The 23,013-nt window shown below is 39.8% G+C and overlaps 1 protein-coding gene across 9 annotated transcripts in view; it reads right to left on the reverse strand.

Annotated features, from left to right (window-relative positions):
- The window catches only part of MACIR (macrophage immunometabolism regulator), a 169,150-nt gene that overhangs the window by 55,189 nt on the left and 90,948 nt on the right, over positions 1–23,013 (reverse strand). For 4 of the 9 annotated variants that reach the window (XR_011425650.1, XR_011425651.1, XR_011425647.1 and 1 more), the window contains 2 exons: positions 19,060–19,157; positions 13,511–14,786 (listed from right to left, as the gene is read on the reverse strand). The exons of 3 other annotated variants lie outside the window; for them this stretch is intronic. Coding sequence is in view for 1 of the 6 variants with exons in the window: in XM_070234475.1 (XP_070090576.1) it covers positions 19,071–19,157 (87 nt within the window). In the remaining 5 variants the exon portion in view is untranslated. Of the gene's footprint in view, positions 1–13,510; positions 14,787–19,059; positions 19,240–22,529; positions 22,922–23,013 lie in introns of those variants that run through there. 2 more of the 9 variants (XR_011425649.1, XR_011425652.1) reach the window with 2 other exon arrangements.

Genomic DNA, 23,013 nt, shown 5'->3' on the forward strand with positions numbered 1-23,013 from the left:
AAAAGGAGACATCAACAGCAATACAATAATAGTAGGGGACCTCAACACCCCATTAACACCATTGGACAGATCATCCAGACAGAAAATCAACAAGGAAATTATAGAATTAAATGAAAAATTAGATCAGATGGACCTAATAGATATATATAGGACACTTCATCCAAAAACAGCAGGTTACACATTCTTCTCAAGCACTCATGGAACATTCTCAAGGATAGACCATATCTTGGGAAACAAAGCAAGCATCAATAAGTTCAAGAGGGTTGAAATAATATCAAGCATCTTTTCTGATCACAGTGCTATGAAACTAGAAATCAACTACAAGAATAAAGCTGGGAAAGGGGCAAAAATGTGGAGACTAAACAACATGCTACTGAACAAACAATGGATTATTGAAGAAATTAAAGAAGAAATCAAATATTATTGGGAGACAAATGAAAATGAAAACACACCATACCAAATTATTTGGGATGCAGCAAAGGCAGTCCTAAGAGGGAAATTCATTGCAATACAGGCTCACCTCAATAAGCAAGAAAAATCTTACATAAACAACATCAAACAACACCTAACGGAATTAGAAAAAGAAGAACAAACAAAGCCCAAAGTCAGTAGAAGGAGGGAAACAATAAGAATTAGAGCAGACATAAATGATATTGAAACAAAAAGGACAGTAGAAAGGATCAATGAAACAAAGAGTTGGTTCTTCGAAAAAATTAACAAAATTGACAAACCCTTAGCCAGACTCACTAAAAAAAAGAGAGAAGTCTCAAATAAATAAAATTAGAAATGAGAGAGGAGAAATCACAACAGATACCAAAGAAATACAAAGGATCATAAGAGAATACCATGAAAAACTATACACCAGCAAATTGAACAACCTAGAAGAAATGGATAAATTCCTAGCCTCATACAACCTACCCAAACTGAATCAGGAAGAAATAGAGAATCTAAATAGACCAATCACAAGTAAAGAAATAGAAACAGTAATCAAAAACCTCCCCAAAAATAAGAGTCCAGGACCAGACAGCTTCTCTGGAGAATTCTACCAAACATTCAAAGAAGATTTAATACCTATCCTTCTCAAACTGTTCCAGAAAATAGAGGAAGATGGAGCACTCCCTAATACATTCTATGAAGCCAACATCACCCTGATCCCCAAACCTGACAAGGACAACACAAAGAACTACAGGCCAATATCACTGATGAACATAGATGCAAAAATCCTCAACAGAATTTTGGCAAACCGAATACAGCAACATATCAAAAAGATTATACACCATGATCAAGTGGGATTTATACCAGGGACACAGGGATGGTTCAACATCTGCAAGTCAATCAACGTGATTTACTACATTAACAACATGAGAAACAAAAACCACATGATCATCTCAATAGATGCAGAGAAAGCATTTGACAAGATCCAACATCCATTTATGATAAAAACCCTCAATAAAATAGGTATAGAAGGAAAGTACCTCAACATAATAAAGGCCTATATGACAAACCCACAGCCAACATCATACTCAACGGACAAAAACTGAAACCCATCCCTCTCAGAACAGGAACAAGACAAGGGTGCCCACTTTCACCACTCTTATTCAACATAGTACTGGAGGTGTTGGCCAGAGCTATTTGGCAGGAGAAGAAATAAAAGGAATCCAAATAGGCAACAAAGAAGTAAAACTCTCGCTGTTTGCAGACGACATGATCTTATATATAGAAAACCCCAAAGAATCCATAGAAAAACTATTAGAAACAATCAACAACTACAGCAAAGTTGCAGGGTATAAAATCAACATACATAAATCAGTAGCATTTCTATATGCTAACAATGAACTAACAAAAAGATCTCAAGAACTCGATCCCATTCACGATCGCAACAAAAAGAATCAAATACCTTGGGATAAATTTAACCAAGGAAGTGAAAGATCTATACAACGAAAACTACAAGACCTTCTTGAAAGAAATCGACGATGACATAAAGAGATGGAAAGACATTCCATGCACATGGATTGGAAGAATAAACACAGTTAAAATGTCCATACTACCTAAGCAATCTACAGATTCAACGCTATCCCAATCAGAATTCCAATGTCATTCTTTACAGAAATTGAACAAAGAATCCAAAAATTCATATGGGGCAACAAAAGACCCTGAATTGCTAAAGCAATCCTGAGAAAGAAGAACAAAGCTGGAGGCATCACAATCCCTGACTTCAAAACATACTACAAAGCCACAGTAATCAAAACAGCATGGTACTGGTACAAAAACAGATGCACAGATCAATGGAACAGAATTGAAAGCCCAGAAATAAAACCACACATCTACGGACAGCTAATCTTTGACAAAGGAGCTGAGGCTCTACAATGGAGGAAAGAAAGTCTCTTCAACAAATGGTGCTGGGAAAACTGGACAGCCACATGTAAAAGAATGAAAATCAACCATTCTTTTTCACCATTTACTAAAATAAACTCAAAATGGATCAAAGACCTAAAGATTAGGCCTGAAACAATAAGTCTTCTAGAAGAGAACATTGGCAGCACACTCTTTGACATCAGCTTCAAAAGAATCTTTTCGGACACCATAATCCCTCACATGAGGGAAACAATAGAAAGAATAAACAAATGGGACTTCATCAGGCTAAAGATCTTCTTCAAGGCAAGGGAAAACAGGATTGAAATGAAAAAACAGCCCACTAATTGGGAAAAAATATTTACAAGTTATTTATCTGACAAACGGTTAATCTCCATAATATACAAAGAACTCACATGACTCAACAATAAAAAATCAAACAACCCAATTACAAAATGGACAGGGGACATGAACAGACATTTCTCCAAAGAAGATATACAGATGGCCAATAGACACACGAAAAGATGCTCATCATCACTAATCATCAGGGAAATGCAAATCAAAACTACACTAAGATATCACCTTACACCTGTTAGAATGGCAAAAATATCCAAAACCAAGAGAGACAAATGTTGGAGAGGCTGTGGAGAAAAGGGAACCCTCATACACTGTTGGTGGGCATGCAAACTGGTGCAGCCACTATGGAAAACAGTATGGAGATTCCTCAAAAAGTTAAGAATAGAAATACCTTATGACCCAGCCATCCCACTACTGGGTATATATCCTAAGAACCTGAAATCAGCAATTCCAGAAGTTCCATGCACCACTATCTTCATTGCAGCATTATTCACAATAGCCCAAGTCATGAAACCAACCTAAGTGCCCAGCAGCTGATGATTGGATAAAGAAGTTGTGGTGTATATATATACAATGGAATACTACTCAGCCGTAAAAAAGGACAAAGTCGTCCCATTCACAACAACATGGATAGACCTTGAGAGTATTATGTTGAGTGAAATAAGCCAGACAGAGAAAGACGAACTCTGTATGACTCCACTCATAGGTGGTAGTTAACATATGGACAAAGAGAACTGATCGGTGGTTGCCAGGGGAAAGAGGGGTGGGGGGAGGGCACTAGGGGTGAAGTGGTGTACCTACAACATGACTAATAATAATGTACAACTGTAATTTCACAAGGATGTTAACTTTTATAACCTTAATAAAAAAAAAAAAAAACAACGAGGGGAGGGGGATTAAAGGATGGGCATTCCAGGCAAAAATAAAAATGTAAGCAAAGGAAAAGGAGCATGAAGCCGAATGCTGTGTGCACATAGTCTACCATCACCAGGATGAAGAATGTATGTGGATGACAGACAGGGCAACCAGCCGGCGGCTAGGAAGCCAGGAAGCAGCCAGGTCAAGGAGAAATTTATGCCCTCTACAGGCACTGGGGAGCCACTGAAGGCTTTGAGCAGGGGAGGGACATAGTCAATTTGCACTCTGGCAACAGTATGGAGGAGAGGGCTCAAGGAGTGAGACTAAAGAGAGAGAGAAGAGTTAGGAACTTCTTTCAAAGCTGAGACAAGTAATGACGAGGGCCTGTCTCTTAAGCCCACACATAGTTGACCACCGAGTCTGGAAACCACAGGCATCTCCACTGTGCACAGTGCACAGTCAGGGGAGAAAAGGTTGAGAAATTCCACCCACACCCCCACTCGCTGCCTGTCTCTTCCTCAGTTGCCTTGGCATGCTTCTGACCCCATTTCATGAACGCCCAGACCAACCTGCACCTGGCTATGCCCTGGCTTGCTTCTCTGGCCTGGGGTGGTTCTGCCACATCCATGTCCGTCGTTCATTCTCTCTGTCTCTGCTAACTTCTGAGGAGTGACTCTCATCTGTTTTACGGTTGTTGTCATTTCTGCCCGTTTTCTAAATAAACCTACAGAGTTGGCCCCTCTTCACCAGCTCAGTACTGCGGCTGCTCAAATTCAATGCAATATAATGCTTGATAGGATAAAGAGTAAACTGCAAGTCCATTACGGAGGGAAGTGCACCGTTTCCTTCCTCCTAGTAAGACAACATCATGCATTTCAGCCCCACAAGGAGAGTATCTCCAGTGACAAAAGAGTCCTTCCAAGACAGGGAATCATCCTCTCTTCACACCCCAAGGGGTACTGTCATTCAAACTTCTCAAACAGCAAACACTACTCAGTCTTCAGTCACACCCATCCTGCTGGGTGGAGCCTGTGCCAAGGCTCTCAGCTCCTCACCTGGACATTGCTGAGGAGAAGGTCTCCCTGGGCAGCAGACTCTCCCTTGCTAGGTGACAGCCACTGTCATGCTGCCAGCATCCCTACTTCCCCTGGTGATGATAGAAACCTCTCCTCTCGTTTTCTGCTTTTATTAAAATAGCAAAGAGAAAGAACATGCTTCTGGGCACATTCTTGTACACTTTCAATTCTCTTCTCACTTCTCAACTTTATTTATTTATATTTTTAGGTTGGCCCTGAGCTAACATATGCTGCCAGTCTTCTTTTTTTTTCTTCTTGTTTTCCCTAAAGCCCCCCAGTACATAGTTGTATATTCTAGCTATAGGTCCTTCTGCCTCTGCTATATGGGATGCCTCCTCAGCATGGTCTGAAAAGCAGTGCCATGTCCACGACCAGGATCTGAACCAGCAAAACTCTGGGCTACTCAAGAAAAGTGTATGAACTTAACCACTCAGCCACGGGGCCAGCCCCTCAACTTTAAAGAGAGCTCAGAAAACAAGGATCTGTACCTGCCTCCTTCCCATTCCTTACCGTGGAAACTGAGCATTGCTTTCTGGACGCCGGCATGAGGAAGCAGTGGCTCAGACAGGCAACCTGTGCTTTCCCTCATTTGTCACAGTGTCATACAATATTTTAACTGCTGCTTGACTTCTGTTTCCTCCGCTATACTATAAACTCCTTGAAGAAACTGTGACTCTTTCTACATTGTCCTCAGTCTTAGCAGTGTCTTGGGGTCTGTAGTTGTCCAATTTTTGTTGGCTGAATAATTGCACAGTGGCTAACTCCAATCACATGAGTAAATGACCATTGAGTTAGGCCTATGACATGCCCCAAGCATTCTGAGGGCTGTCCCTCTGGGATAATCATGACCTAAGCTGCATTTGCATGAAGGATGCTCTGGCTTTGAGGTCAATGTTTTTCTTTTCAGGAGAGTTGTGATCCTAGGCAGGTGTCCCTGAATAGCAGGTGTTTTTAAAAAAACTAATCAAAATGACAGAAAATTATGCACAGCTGCTGGAAAGTAGGAAGAAGGAAACATGTGTACCCTCTAATAAGAAGTCACTGTGCACGCTGGAGAGGTGGCATCCATGGTGATTTTAAGTGACAAGATTTGGACTGACGCTAGACAAAATTGCAAAAGGTAGTTTGCTCTCATGCCCTCTCTTCTCCCTACTGGCCTAGTTTCTCATCATGGTTCCTGCCATGGAGCTCATAACATTGGAAAACGTTCATAGCAATATGGAACTTGTAGGGAGGGCAGGACCGTCAGGTCATATCAGGCCTGGTATGAGGCCAACCATCTGGATCTGTAACTAGGGGGACCATCCTAGCTGTACCCAGATAGACCCCATGGTGTTCAAGGTGCACAGTTAACTTCAGGCATGATTTAGACAACAAATGGCATCAATTCAAATCTAGCATAGGGGAGATTGACTTCTGGCATGGCAGAGTGAGGAGCTCTGCTGACCCACCCCCCAGTGAAATGGGTGAAATTATTTTTTAAAAAACAACCAACCATGAGCCAGCCCCATGGCAGAGTAGTTAAGTTTGCCCACTCCGCCTCAGCGAACTAGGGTTTCACTGGTTCAGATGCTGGGTGTGGACATGGCACCACTCATCAAGCCATGCTGAGGCAGCGTCCCACATAGCAGAGCCAGAAGGACCTACAGTTAGAATACACAACTATGTACTACTGGGGGGCTTTGGGGAAAAGAAGGAAAAAAAAGAAGAAGATTGGCAACAGATGTTAGCTGAGGTGCCAATCTTTTAAAAAACAACCAAACATTCAAAGCCTTTGGAAATAGTCTTAGGAGCAAACAGAAAATGAAACATCTATTCAAGAAAATTTGGTAAGAAAGGTGAGAATCTGTGGAATTGGAACCAAGACCTCTCCCTACCTCCTTATTCTCAGCTCAGCAAGGCAGAGATTCTAGTCCAGATGGCTGATGGCTAGAGCATAGGGCTCCCTCTTCCCCCAGCTCCCAGCTAGAGGGCTTCCTTCCTGGAAGAGCAGGACTTCAGCATTTCTCCTCCTGCCCCAGCTGCCTGTTGCTGAGGCTAAGTCTCAGCTGAGGGCCATTGGGAAAGGGAGGCTCCCTTCTTCTGCCCAGCCCCTACTTGTGGAATGGAAGCTCTACCGTGGGCACAGCAGGCCAAGAATGAGGGGGCCCTGGGTGCCCTTGCCCTGGCTCATGAGGCACTGGTTCCACACCAGAAGAGGCAAGCCAAGAGGACCTCAGACTGCTGCCTCCACCCTCCACTGAGCACTGAGCTCCTAGAACGGGACCGTCATATAGAAAGAAGCTTGCAATCACCCCACCCCAAGCTCTGGAGCCCGGCTTCAGAGATTTTTCCTGGAAGGAGAAGCAGGCTGTAAAACAGATAGCTCCTAATCTCTTCCCAAAGGAATTGACTTATTTGCAATGAAGCATGAAGAAATTCACATCTAAGGCTGTATCAAGAACAGTGAAGGTTAGTAGCCAGTCACTAAAAAATAAACAAGTATAAAAAAGAAACAAAATATAAAAATAACAAGCCTTGGGGTAGGAGCAGTACCCAAAGTTGCAACAATACATTATCTAAAATTTCAGGTTTCCCATCCCCTAAAAAACTACGAGGCACGCAAAGAAATATGAAAGTGTGACTCATACACGGGGCAAAAAAGGGCAACACATACTGCCTGTGGGAGCAACTACATGATGGACTTTACAGGAAAAATCCTCAAAATAGTCCTTATAAATATATTCACTGAACTAAAGGGAAATATGGTTAAAGAAGTAAAGGAAGTTTACACCAAATAGAGAATATCAATAAAAAGATATTTTTTTCTCTTTAAAAAAAGACACATGATTTATATTAGCTTTTTTTTTTTTTTTTTTTTGAGGAAATTAGCCCTGAGCTAACTACTGCCAATCCTCCTCTTGTTGCTGAGGAAGACTGGCCCTGAGCTAACATCCGTGACCATCTTCCTCTATATGTGGGACACCTACCACAGCATGGCTTGCCAAGTGGTCCCATGTCCTCACCCAGGATCCAAACCCACGAACCCCAGGCCACTGAGAAGCGGAATGTGTGAACTTAACCACTGCACCACCGGGCCGGCCCCAAAAGATACAATTTTTTTAAAGAACCAAATGGAAATTCTGGAATTGAAAAGTGTAATAACTGAAATGAAAAATTCACTAGAGGGGCTCAACAATAGATTTCAACTGGCAGAAGAAAGAACTGATGAATTTCAAGATCAATAGAGAGTATGAAAGTCAAAGAACAGAGAGAAACACAACTAGAAGGACCCACAACTAAAAATATACAACTATGTACCAGGGGACTTATGGGGAGAAAAAGGAAAAAAGTAAATAAAATCTTTAAAAAAAAAAAAAAACAGAGAAAAAGAATGAAGAAAAATGAACACAGCTTCAGAGATGTGGCACACCATCAAAAGTACCAATATATGAATAATGGGAATACCAGAAGAAGAAGAGAGAGAAAGGAGTAGAAAAAATATTAAAAAGAAAAATGGTTGAAAACTTCCCAAATTTATTGAAAAACAATAACCTACACATCCAGGAAGCTCAGTGAACTTCAAGTAGGGTAAATGCAAAGATCCCATAAATAGACGCAAGAAACAATGTAAGCCTTTGTACGTGCTCAAAGAAAAAACCTTGTCAACCAAGAACCCTATATCCAGCAAAGCCATTTTTCAAAGATGAAGGCAAAATAAAGACCTTCCCAGATATACAAAAGCTGAGAGAATTTATTGCTGGCAGACTCACAATCACTTGGGCTACTGGGCATCATCCTTAAGGAATTTTGCCAAAAGCATTACCACCAAGTCCAGAGGTCTGGGGAAATGAACAAAAATGCAGACCTGGGGCAATATGGAATAGGCAGGAAGAAATAGGACACACGCATGCACACACTCATTAGACTTGCTTGCTTAGAGGATGGACAGAGTGCTCGCTTAGTCTTATCCCTGTCATTTGATCAGAACAGTCCTAAAACAGAGTATAACAAAGAGGAACTCAGAGACAGATTCAAACTGAAGTTCTCATACTTTAGCATGAATCAGAATCCCTTGGAGGGCCTTTTCAACCACAGATTGCTGGCCCCACCCCTAGAGTTTCTAATTCAGTAGGTCTGGAGTGTGGCCCAAGAATTTTCATCTCTCACAAGTTCCCGGGTGATATTGACAGGGCCAATCCAAGCACTACAATTTGTAAACCACTAGCTGCCCTAATGTGTGCAGCTCATCAATAGACAAATGAAACTAAAGCTGGCAGAGAATGTAGGTCATAGCCTAAAATACAAGAACCTGCTTCCAGATGAATGGGTGCAGTGAGCACAAAAGGAGAATAAGCAGCTGGTATGGTGAACATCTAGTATTTTGGGTTTTGCTACCCCAAATCAATTCACTCTTCTTCTGGTAGCTGTACCCCAATTTTCCTCTGGGAAACACTTCCCTCTCCTCACTTTTAGTCCATATGCTTTGGAAGGACTTCATGACCTATCTCTGCCTCAAGGAAAGGGATGGGACTCAGGCCTAACCAATTAGGGCTTCACATGATTGGCTCCGGTGACTTGTTCAGAGATGGGTAATCAAAGCTAATAAGATCTGAGGAGATTTTTTCTTAGACACCTGAGAGGGGAGGAAGAATGAGAGAGAGACTCTTTCTGCTAGATTTGGATGTGGAAGCCTTCGGTCTGGAGCTGCCACATTGCCACCATGTGGAGCCTAAAATTGAAGCCAGCTTTGAGATGAGTCAAGAGTCAGAGAACAAACAGACCCTAGTGCTGTCATTTGAGCCCTGGATCAAACACATCTGAAACTTGTATTGCCCTGTGAACCAATTGAATCCCCTTTTTGTTTGAGCCAGTTGGGTTGGATTTCGTTATTTGCAATTTAAACAAACAAAGAGGGGAGTCTATTATGACAATTTAGTAGCCAACTTAATAGACAAAGCAGAACAAGCTATATGGCATATTATAGGTGACAATGGCCATTTCTGGAGCTTGACTCTGTGCAGTCATGAAAGGAGACATTCTACATGCTAACAGGGCAGAGGTTTCTGAAAGGCATTAGACCAAGATTGTCAGGACCTAGTTATTACATAGTGTGACCCTATAAGTACACAGACAGAAGTCCAGGTGAGAGGACTCAGCCAAATCTGATGTTCAGAATGTGGGAAGCAAATAAGAGGGCAAGGACTTGGAATCATCAAAGGACCCCAGGGGTAGCCTAGGAGGAGCCTGGGGCCCAGATCAGATGACATCAAGATGAATCACAGATCAACTCACACATCTGCCCTCTCTGTCTTCCCCCATTGCTAACTCTGACCCCATGTCTTACCATCCTCCCCTTGCTCCTTTCCAGACATAGCAGCTTCCTCACTTGTCTCCAGATTCGTCAAGCACGCTCCCACTTTGGGACTGCTGCACTTATTTTCTGTGCCTAGGACGCTCTTGCACCAGATATGTGCATAGCTGGTTCCCTCACCTCCTTGAGGCCTCTGCTCAAATGTCAACCTATTAAACTGGTCTTTCTGAATCAGTATATGAAACAAGCCCCCACCACCAACCCGGCTCATCCTAACCCGCTTTCCCGCGTTCTCTTTCTCCATATGCTTGTTACTATCTGACATACTATGTATGTATATTTGTTTATTTGTTAATCGACTGTCCTTAATAGAATGTATGCTCTATGAGGGCTTGGAATTTTCTGCTGCTATACCTCCAATGCCTTGCTAGACCATATTGTGTGCCCAATAAAATATTGTTGAATGAATGAAGGAATGAACCAGGGTTCAGCAGCCACAATGGGGCCACTGAATCCTAAGTGTCTGTGTGAGCATCCCTATTCGGATTACCATTTAATAAGACTGAAACTGATGCTTGCGTCCATAAGAGTACCGCACTCTGCCCCCTGCCTACCCATCCCATTGCACCCTAGGGGCATGGCTTTCAGCTGACTGCCATTGAACTCTTCCTAAAATAATTAAGTTGTTAATTGATAGGTTTAAGGTATAATTTTAGATGTCTGTGCATTTTTATTGTATTTAGTAAGGATTTGCTGAGTGCCTAGGCCATATATTTACTATAGCATTGTGCTAGAAGTCATTGGAGCTACAGATATTCAAATAATGTGCATGCTGCCTGATGAAGTTTACAGTTTCATTTACAATGTTAAAAAAGGACAGTTGGAGATGTAAAAGCCTTCAAAACTCAAAGAAATGCAATTATGGTCAAATTAGAGGTGGTGATGGTTATATTTGGGGAGAAGATGGCTACCACCATTCCCAGTGGTAAGACGAAGCTGGCTTATACCAGCTCGTGAAAGCCAATTGATTTTTCAGGAATTTTGCAAGCCAGTTGTTAAATATAACCATTATTTAAAATTAAATTATTTAAATCTAAGTAAATTAAAAAACAAAGGTAGTAAAAGTATGTAAAATCATCACTTTCTTATGATTTTATTACATTTTACCATTATTTGTGCTTTCAAGGTTATTTATGTCTATTATTATAATGGGAACGCTGTATAATGGGGAGCTACTGAACATCTCTTCTCAACTCCACATTCAGTGATGTTACATCAGAGGCCTGAAATCTGCCATGGTGAAAGTATTTACACCATGGAAATCGGCAAATTGCTACTAATCAGGGCTTAATTTACTGTTTTGTTGATTATAGAGACTTAAGAAAACGACAGAGGATATGTTAAGGGTGTTGATTAAAACAAAAAGTTGCTCATGTCATTGAGAAATGAGTGAAGTTTCAGAATATATCTTGGTTGTTTCACTAAATTCATGTCATAACATGACATTCATGTCATAACTACACCTGCTCATCATTTACAATCATAGTTGACTAGGGATGCAAATGTGTAGCAAAAATCAGTGATAGTATTCTGAATATATTGAATTCATAATAAAGATTATTGTATATTCTATTTTATCATTTCTAAAAAGTATGCTAATCATCCTTTATATCAGAAAAATTGATAATAAACTTATGTATGTACAAACCAGCACACTTTTTTTCAGTGAGCTGGTTGTTACAACTTTCCAGCACACTGCTGCCCACTTCCCTCCCCTGACCTATAAAATATCATGTAAATTAAGTCACGTTGTGTGACATAGTAAGAAATATATATATTCCATCTCTGTCCTGAGTTCCTCATACAGAGATCCTTAAACCTTTGTAATTTCCTGAACGACAGGGATGATAGAAGCATCTTTTGTTATATTCACTCTTCACCCCTGGTTCCTGACAAAAGAGGTTCAAAGATCCTTGGACTTTCCCACATGATGAAAGCGTCTTTTTGTATGCTAATGAATGACTGGTGGCTCGGGTCCCTAGACAGCTTCAGGAGGCAGGCTGGTTACCAGAAAGACCAAGGCCTGATCAGAGGGTTGGAACTTTCAGCCCCACCCGTGGACCTCTGGGAAAGGGAGAAGGGCTAGACATTGACTTGATCAACAGTGGCCAATGATTTAATCAATCTTGCGTACGTAATGAAGCCTCCATAAAAACTCTAAACAACAGGTTTGGAGATCTTCCGGGCTGGTGAACATTTCTGCATGCCAGGAGGGTGGCACACTCTCAAAGTCCAAGAGACAGAAGCTCCTGTGCTTGGGACCCTTCTGGACCTCACCCCATGTACCTCTTCATCTGGCTGTTCATCTGCGTTCTTTACTACATCCTTTATAATAAGCCAGCGAATGTAATTGTTTCCCTGATTTCTATGAGCTGTTATAGCAAATTATTGAAACTGAGGGAGGTGTTGTGGAAACCCTGATTTATAGCCAGTTGATCAGAAGTACAGGGGACAACCTGGGACTTGCAACCGGTATCTGAAGTTGAGGCAGCCATGTGGGACTGAGCCTTCAACCTGTACGGTCTGTGCTAACTCTGGGTAGTTAGTGTCAAAATGAATTAAATTGTAGATTATAGGATATCCAGTTGTTGTCCACAAAGAATTGCAGAATTTCTTGGTGTGTTAAACCCATACATTTGATGTCAGAAGTGTTGTGAGTAAAGAAAACAAAGTTTCTTAACCTGGCTTTACACAAAACCTTCTATGCAAAAGATTTTATAATCTACATCTATGAGTCCACAGAGAACTTTATAAAAAATATATCATAGGATCATCCACATAGCAAAGAGTGTGAATAGTTTGGAGCGGCATATTTTCTCCCCTGCTGAATAAGACTAAATTTTAACTAATAAATTAATGTTTGCATATGCTAATAACCCTTTCCATTTGGATTTGTAAAGACTCCTTTCTGTAATAAATAGTAGTAGCTACAAAACAAGTAGATATTGTATGATTTTCTTACAATTCACATTTTTATATTCCTGTAGTTGAAGTCTGTGCCACCCTACATAGAGGCATAATGTGCACAATGTGGTCAATGTGTAAACCAAGAAGTGGGTACACAAGCATCTCTGTCTCTGCTTTAGTCTCTGCCATGATAATTATCATGAAACACAAAGTGAAACAGAGCTTGCTTACTATTAAAAGCAAAAGAACACGACATTGTAACTTTGACAAGACTTTTCAAACACCCATTTTGCTTAAAACTCATAAAATATGTGCTGTAATCTTTCAATTTATATAACTATTATGTCAAAGCTATTTTATTTTTGTATAATAGGAACGCATTTGCATTTTTAATTCATTTTAGAGTCAAATAATGCAAAACATTTTAATTCTGTCCTAATATTTTCAAATAAGACTAAGAATCTTCTGAGCTAGTTTATTATAAATGCTTCTTTTTAACAACCTAGATGGTCACTTTGAGGTGCCCTTGCTGATAGACCCACATCAGTTGAGCAACCTATAGACAAAGTTATTCTATACACTTGCAGAGCCACACTAAGAAATAAGATTGTGCAGGAATCCATCCTCCTTTATTATCCATACAGTCATGCGCCACATAACAACATTTTGGTTAACAATGGACCACCTATACAACAGAGGTCCCATAGATTAGTACCATAGAGTCTAGCCATGTAGTAGGCTATACAATCTAAGTTTATGTAAGCAGTGTAGGGGAAGAAGAAATTTTGCTCTACCCTTCTGGGTTCTTCTGGCTGATCTAAGAATTAAATTGACGTGAGGCAGATTAACAGGAGAAAAACAAACAAAGTTTAATAACATGTATACATGGGAAAAACCCAGGAAAACAAAATAACTCACCAAAATGGCTGAAGCTCTCACTTTAAATACCACCCTCAGCTAAAGACAAAAGAAGATGTTGGGGGTTGGGAGAGTCAGAGACAATACACAGGTAGGTGAAAAGGAGAAAATGTTTGGAAAACAAGTGTTTGGCCACATAGAAACAGAAGAACACAGAGGGGAGTCCAATAAACAGGCTTTTCTGGGTTCCTCCCTGTCTATCACCTAGTTCAGATTATGCTAAGGTGATAGCTCGCTTCCCAAGACAAGTTTATCTACATTCTTTTAGGCATTTAAGGGAAAGGTAACAAGAAAAACTTTCTGAGTCTTTGGTATCTTAAGAATAATCAGCTTAAAATAATCCCCATGTTAAAGAGACACACTTTGGGGTGGCAAATTTTGTTCCCCCTCAGTACACTCTGTGATATTCACACAATGAAATTGCCTAATGAATTTCTGAGAATGTATCCCCATTGTGAAGCGACACATGACTGTACTGTTTGTCTGGGCTCAGTGACTGGCTGCCCAGGCATTCTGTCAGTTCAAACAACTGGTTCAGGATAATTACCAATGGACTGGTTGATTCAGTCCAACAGGTTAACTGGCTTGAGCGTGTACAGCTGGCGTGAATTCTGTCACAGGAAGTTTTCTGGTTGAATTTTCCAAAAATTAGAAGGCATTATTCCTGGAGAGCATTGTGTGTCTGGGGTTTATTTCATCCACCATTTTGACAAAGCCTGTGTCTGCTGGACTTCTGGGCACTAAGAACACAGTATCTTTCCAGGCTTTTTGTACCTCTCCAATGTACTGCAGAGATGAACTTGGCTCTGGAATTTCTCTTCATCTGTGTCTCCATGATTACAGCCAGCAAAAAAGGGAGAGATTAAGTCAATCAGCCAATTGCTTTCTTTACATAACCCCAACCGTTTTGGCAGATTTTCTTCCTCCTTGCCTTGGCTGATTGTTTGGAGACTGTCAATCGAGAGCTGCAAAAAATGTGAGCTTGAGGATTATCAAAGTGATTAACTTTATATGATTGGGAAAGTCTAGCTAAAATTTAACTAAACACTACGAACAGTATACAAACAAATAACACCACCAAAATGATTACTATAGACATTGTAACAAGGAGGACAAAGTCTAGAAGATTGAAGAGACAACTTTGCTTTCAGTCTTTCATATAATATCCTCTTAAAAGACCTGTCTGCTTATCTTTCACAGTGGCTGGGTTTTGTTTTGTTTTTGGTGAGGAAGATTGGCCCTGAGCTAATATCCATTGCCAATCTTCCTCTTTTCACTTGAGGAAGACTATCGCTGAGCTAACATCTGTGCCAATCTTCCTCTATTTTGTATGTGGGACGCCACCACAGCATGGCTTGTGAGCAGTGTGTAGATCCATGCCTGGGATCTCAACCTTTGAACCCCAGGCCACTGAAGTGGAGCATGTGAACTTAACTACTATGCTACCAGGCAAGCCCATCATGGTAGCTGTTTGACTGTCAAGATAACGGTCTAGTAAAAGGACTACCAACTTGATCTGCTTACTCTGGGCACCAAAATCTTGGCTTCACTCATAAGTGCCCAGCTGGTTTGAATATCTGTTGCTAATCTGTAAGAGATTTTTTAATGTGAGTCTTTAAAAAGAAAAAAAAGTGATTAGTTGCTCTAAAAAAATGAACTTCTCCAAGGAACAAGAAAATAACCTTACTATAGACTATATCTAATAATAACAGTAATCATCGTAATAATAATTAATGACTGTGAAGGTTCATTTTATGTGTCAACTTGACTAGGCCATGGGGTGCCCAGATACTTGGACAAACATTATTCTGGGTGTTTCCATGAGTGTGTTTTTGGATGAGATTAACATTCAAACCAGCAATCTGAGTAAAACAGATTGTCCTCCCCAAAATGGGTGGGCCTCATCCAAACAGTTGAAGGCCTGAATAGACCAAAAATGTGACCTTCCACTGAGTAAAGAAAATTCTCCTACTTGATGGCCTTCCAATTAGAACATCATCTCTTCCTGGCTCTATAGCAGCTTCTGGCTTTTGGACTCGAACTGCAGATTTGGACTTGCTGGCCTCCATAATAACATGAACCAATTCCTTATATTAAATCCTTCTCACTCTTTCTCCATTTATATATGTATATATTGATTGATTGATTTATATTTGCATATATCAATAGTCTACATTGATCCTGTTTCACAGGAGAACCTTGACTAATACAATAGCTCTAATATTGAGCAAATACTGTGTGTCCACCACTATGCTCTGGTTATTGCCTCTAGCATCTCACTTAAATCTCACAACAACCCTATGAGTTGGGTGTCACTCATTATGCCCATTTTATGCATGATGAAACTGATTCAAAGCAGGTAAATTACATTACAGGGATCATTCAACTAATTTGTAATAAAGCCAGAGCCTAAAATAAAATGCATTGCTCCCAACGTTTCCTTTTACATATTTATTATTCTATTTTTTTAGGATATTGTTAGGATACATGGATATTTTGGCAGAATTAAGATATTATTGAAGAAATTATTAGTGCTCACCAAAGATCCACACGCTGCTCTGTATTTCCTAGTCTTCTTTTCAGTTAAGTTGGGGTGTGAGAATAGTGCTGTCCAATGAAATATGTGTGGATGTGACATGTGACCTTATGGACCAAGGCAATTAAGAACTGATGTGCCTCCTTCATTTCTCTTCCCTGCCTGCTGACCCCTGGAGGACACCTGTTCCAGCTGGTATAATTACAAGATGAAAGCAGCCAGGTCGCTGAGTCATCTTTTGGATGAGAGCCATACAGGAAAGTCATCTAAGCCACACCAAACTCTAAGTGAACATGAAATAAACTTTTACTCGGTCAAGCCACTGATATTTTAGTGTTTGTTACCATAGCGGATGGTACACCTATTAAATTCCGATTTGTACCAATATAAAATAATACCAAAAGTGATAAGCAATTGAAACATAATGATAAATTTATGTATATAATGTAGCACAGCATGACTTTGGAACCAGGCTACCTAATTCACATCCCAATTTCACTGAGATTACAGCCTTGGCAAATAACTGACCTTGGATGAGGTACTTAACCACTCTGTGTTTCTCATGTGTAAAATAGGGGCTATTATAGAAAGGCAGTTGTGATGACCAAATAAGTCCATATACCTAAAGCTATATGTTGGCATATGTTAAGAAGATAAAAATGCGGGGCCAGCCCCACCACTGAGTGATTAAGTTTGTGTGCTCCACTTCGGTGGCCCAGGGTTTTGCTGGTTCGGATCCTGGGCACAGACATGGCACTGCTCATCAAGCCATGCTGAGATGGCATCCCACATAGCACAACCAGAAGCATTCACAACTAGAATATACAATTATGTACTGGGGGCTCTAGGGGGAGAGAAGAAGGAAAAAAAAGAATATAAAAATGAGCTACGTATGTAAATAATAATTTACATTTGCCAATGTAAAAAAAGTTTTTACTATCATTCACTCAAGTTTATTAAACAAACAACAAACACATTTAATGAAACCATATGGTCAACACTAAACTAGATTCTGGGGATACAAAGATGAATGAAACTGTTTTATTTTCATAGATTTCACAACATATTAGAGGAGACAGCCACATTAACGTTATTAATGTTAAAATTCAATAAGCACCAGGGGATGGTCCAGTGATGTAGTGGTTAAGTTTGTGTGCTCTGCTTCAGCAGCCTGGGGTTCACAGGTTCGGATCCCAGGCACGGACCTAGCACCACTCATCAAGACACACAGTGACAGCATCCCACATAAAATAGAGGGAGATTGGCACGGATGTTAGTTCAGTAACAGTCTTCCTCAAGAGAAAAAAAAAGAGGAAGGTTGGAAACACATGTTAGCTCAGGCCAATCTTCCTAACACACACAAAAAAAATTTAATAAGCACCATAAAGAATCATTTTCTGGGTTTCACAGCTATGTCTTGTTCAAAAAAATTCATTTCCAGTGCCTTCAATTGAGAACTTTGGGCATGAGTAATCCAGCCTATATTGCTGATGTGGTAGAAAAAAACAGAAGTCTTTCAATTCACTTCCTGGCTGCAGTTTTTCCTCTCTCCAAACCATTCGCTAAGCTGTCTCCTAGAGCACAGATATGAGTAAGTCATTCTACTACTTAAAAATCTTTTATATATCTCCATTGCCTATAGAATAAAGTGTTGTAGATTAGCAAGACTCTCCTGCAGCCCCACACAATCTGCAGCTCTCATGTAGACGGAGGATGAGTGAGGTGGAGTATAAAGAGATCTGGACCAGAAACCCTGAACACAGATCTATGTTCTGCCTCTTATTTTCTTTGCAACCCTGGGTGAGAAACTTAACTTCTCTACATCTGTTTCCTCATCTACAGAAAGGAGATGTTACCTGTTCTCTATATCTAACAAGGTTGCTATGAGAGTCAGACGACACCGTAAGTGTGAAAGTGATTTATGATTTATAAAGTATAAAGCACCATATACATATTAGATGAGGCAGTGCTTCTGAAACTTCAGTGTAAGAAAAATATTATTCTGGGGATGTTGTTAAATACACGTTCACCCAAGTGCCTTCCCCAAAGATATTGATTCAGTAAGACCAGGGTAGAGACAGGTAATCCGATTTTTTGCCAAGCACTCCAAGAGATTCTGATGTAGGTGGTCCATGGACCACTCTTTGAAAAACACTGACTAACTGTCTTAAATTCCAGAAGGAAGAGTCTTAACAAACGTAAATATTTCTTGACCCAACAAAAATATATCTTGGTTAATATCTACTTTTCTATTTTCATCATCATTCTAAAAACAGAAATTGTTGTCAACTGGAAATAGATTTATTGACAGACCCAAAAACACTTATTGAGAGACCTAGAGAGTTTCATAGGTTTTCATCTCATTTTAGTCCTTGGAAAAAATAAAAATATACAGCTTTACTCCTAATTTAGTGATAAGAAGACTGAAGCTCAGATGTCACACAAACAAATTTCAAATCTCTGGTGCCATCTGGAATGGCATTTGAAAACTTTTAAAGCCTGAGTAGAAACCCAAAGACTTTCCATTTCTCATGGTTGCTGAGATGGAGCGAGAATTGGCCAGAAGCCAGACTTCGTAGACGCTCTTGAGGTATAAAGGTGGCCACTCTCAGTCCTAACGAGCTTCAACTCGCAAATCAATATTCTCCCATTACCAGCTCTGCCTCCAGACATTTTTGTATCTGAAACATTGAAAATATTACCTCTATTGTAGTTATTCCTCTTCTCTGTATTGACCACGTGACCCAAGACAGCTCGTGTGTGGTGGAAGGACAGCTGCAGCGGTCCTAAGAGAGGTGCCCTGGCCAGAGATGAAGAGGAGACTGATGGTGATAATATTCCAAGTCACTTCCTTTGGCAGAAATTCCAAGGAGAGCTCCGTTCTATCTCGACAGTGAGATGTAAGTAAGGAGGTGAATTTATATAAACATATGCAGTTGCTTTAAAACAGTCATTAAAAGTCCTTTGGCAAAGACGAAATTACGCAATCTAATTTATATTTTTGCCACCCAATTAGCTTGTTCTTTATTTTGTTTTGAAACTACTACTGAGATAAATGAGAAAAGATTATATAATTTTCTGACCAAAACACACAGAAGTCTTAGTAAAAAGAGAGAACTTGCTTCTCAAACCTAGTTTATCTTAATATTGCAATTAACAGCTGCAACAAAGCACTCTAAAATTCAGAGGTGCATGATGATATAGAAAAAAATCATCTTTGTATATAAAAATAACAAAGCCAAGATATTTTTAAGTTCAAACAAATCTTTATTTTACTTGAGGGAAGCATTCATATTTTTATTTACTTCTTGCTGTCTGCTTGAAGTGAGTGGTTACAGTGCATTAACAGAAAAACTTTCAGGAAATGAGGCAAAGTAATAAAAAAAAGAAAATATAGAAAAATATTTTAAATACAGGAAAAAATCCTGTACACCATCTTATAGCCCACTGTCCACAGATTACAAAAAAAAAAAAAAAACTATAACAGATGCGCAGCAGAAACTGAGAGAAATTTTTCCTTGTGCTAATCTGAGCCAACAGCTGTTATTAGGGCTGACTCGGTAAGACTTCTATCATCACTTCTAAAAGCCAGCTTTTCAAATGTGGAAAGGGGAATTTGCAAATATACGAGGGAAACTTCAGGGATATAAATTTGGCTGCGATTGGTCCTGAAGTTCACCACCTTTTAAACTCACAATCAATATTTTCCATTAGCGGCTCTGCCTCCAGACATTTTTATATGGAAGTATTGAAAATATCACTTCTATCATGGTTATTCCTCTTCCCCATATTGACCACACTTTTGAAGGAACTCTTATAGAATTTTGAAATTCTTGTGCTGCAGATAAACTTCGAATGAATATATCTCAACATGTAAACAAAGGGCACTATAATGTAGTGATAAATGGATAGCACAGGCTTTACAAACAGCTGGTCCAGATTTAAATACCACTCTTACCGCTTTGTGACCCTGGACAAATTATTCAAGCTCTTTGAGCCTCTATTTTCTTCTCTGCAAAATGGGGATAATAATAACATCTATCAGTATCAAGGAGGTTTTGAGGATTAAATATTATACATATGTATATGTATGTATATATACGTACATATGTATATGTGAGTATGTGTGTGTGCATGCGCGTGTATAATATATGGCTTAGAGTCGTGCCTAGCACATCGCACACATACTTTTAAGTGTTGTTAGATGCTGTTGTTGTTGTTATTTATTATTAGTGTCAGTACAAAACTACCACACAATTTTGCCTACCGATCAGATGAGGGCACTGATTAATTTAAAATCTGCATCTGTGTAAAACTTAACTCATGAGGAAAGTCCAAGTAAACATATTTCCTTTTTCTTTTCACTGAGAATTGTTTTGAGGAAGTTAAACTTACTGAATAGACTGCCTGTTTGGTGTTGCGTACACACATGACTCATCTCAAAGCTATTTCATCATATTCGGTTCTTGTCACGAATCAGTTAGAGGACATCAAAGATTTCTACAATTTCACATTCACTTTGTGGCAACCACGGGGATTTGGTTGGGTTAATTACTTTAAGGACACATTTCAATTTGTGCTTATCCAGTATTTAACCAGAAGATAGGACTCTCCGCTGCATTCTTTGGTGAGGGTTCTACTGGGGCCGGGGACAAGTTTTTAACTCTCTGAGTTGACTTGATGGTTAGCATGAGGGAGTGAGGTGTGGTTTTTCAAGGGAGGTAAAGAGATGTGTTTTTAACCATTTTTTTCTAGAAAGCAAAGAGCCATATTCTTTTACCATTAGTAATCCAATTTCATTTTTGTCTTTACTAACAAAAATATATAGTTTGTATAGGAAGTAAACATAGCTACAGGATCATTATTCTTCCTTTTGCTATAAAACAATCCGAACTCTTCTTTTTCTGATATACTCTCCTCCATATAGCTCCTCTAACTCTGCCCTTTTTCATCTGTCAGACATTGATTTTTTTTCAGCATTTAATGGAATGAAAATTAAGAGGACCACGTTGTATAAAAAAACTTCACCTTTAAGCTCCTTATTTTGATAAAATATGTTTTCAGATACCCACATATCCAAGTGTGTCAGCTCAAGCTTGGAAAGAAATAGGGCTTTTCATTACCATCTCCTAAGTCCGTAGGGGAAGGACTAAGTCTGAGCTTCTGCAGGGACTACCTAATATGTGAATTCTCCTATTGCTTTTCACGTTTCTTTACAATGGTAAATTTTTCCAACTAAATATTTTGAAGCGGGAAGCCTTCAAATTGAGCATGGGCTTGAGGGTAAAATCCTAACCATGGCTCTTTATTTGCCTTGTCATTTTTAGATATCTCAACAATGTGTTAGTTGATTAACAAAAAGTGATTGAAACGTGCGGGACAATAGAATAATAAGGCAACTGATAGCATTCTTCCTGCCAGATAAACATGCCTCGCAGAAGGCTTAACTGTCACATACCTACAGTTTCAGCTGTTGGAGAGAGTTTTGATAATAGCCTGAAATGTCAAAATTCAGCTGCCAACACTAAGCTGTCAGCTTTCAAAATGCTCTATGGAGCGCTTGTCCCTTAGGGCATAAATTCCAGGGAGCAACTGAGCTGCCCTACAAGTTGACAGCTTATCCTAGTTCTGGGAAAGCCTTGCATCTGTGCAGATCTAGGAAACGTAACTGCAGCTCTAAGATGAGGAGCTGTGATTGGAGCACAATCTCGCAGAAAATAGCACAGAGGCCATTCGGGTGCTGGATATTCAAAGGGCTTTTGAGGTCTCTGGCAATGAAGCTAATTTCAGCTTCTCTAGTTGGATTGCAGCTGGGCAGAAAGCACTTGGGCACTGCTTTGGCCAAGATTCTCAAGGTGGAAAATGATGTCCTGGGACCACTTCTTTCTCCACTGGTGACCCTGCTAAGTAGAAGCCATTTCCCGGATTATGACTGCAATTTCTCATCAAGCGTTACATAACCCATATAATTTCATCTCCTAAAATAATTTATTCATGTAGTTTGGGAATTCATCTGGGAGCTGCAGGTCAAATGCCCCATTTGCTGCTAAATTACTGTTAACATTTTTCTTTTTTTCTGATTTATTAGCTGTTAATTCAGAATAATACTTGGATATAACACGTTTTCCTCAGTGCAGTTTCTCTATAAAAAAGCAAACCTTTATTTTCTTTTGAACTCCCGAGGTCAAGTTAAGGATTATCAATGGCCCTGAAAAAAGTAGAGTACCATCCTCAAAAAATTCACATCATATACAAAACATTTCTCAACTGATACTATCCCAGTAAAGTCTTGAATACATAAAATGGTGATTCTATGAAGACAGTGTAGCATGATGCAAAGTAGTCTGTAGAAAATATTTCTACAAGCATCACTTTCCATGTGGGGTTGACTAAGGTCACTTGGTAGCATTCAGTTGGCAGATGAAAGATCGCAAATGGGTTCACTTCCATATCTGATGTCTTGACAAGGATGGCTGAAGGACTGTTGACCAGATTGCCTATACATGACCTCTCCAGCATGGCAGTTTCAGGGTAGTGGACTTCTTACATGACAGCTCAGGGCTTCTAGAGGGAGCATACCAAGAGACATGAGTGGAAGCTGCAGGTATCTGAAGGCTAAAGCTCATGAGAGCATCACTTCTGCTATATTATATTGG

Source organism: Equus caballus, chromosome 14 (assembly GCF_041296265.1).
Source record: "Equus caballus isolate H_3958 breed thoroughbred chromosome 14, TB-T2T, whole genome shotgun sequence".
Classification (NCBI taxonomy): domain Eukaryota; kingdom Metazoa; phylum Chordata; class Mammalia; order Perissodactyla; family Equidae; genus Equus; species Equus caballus.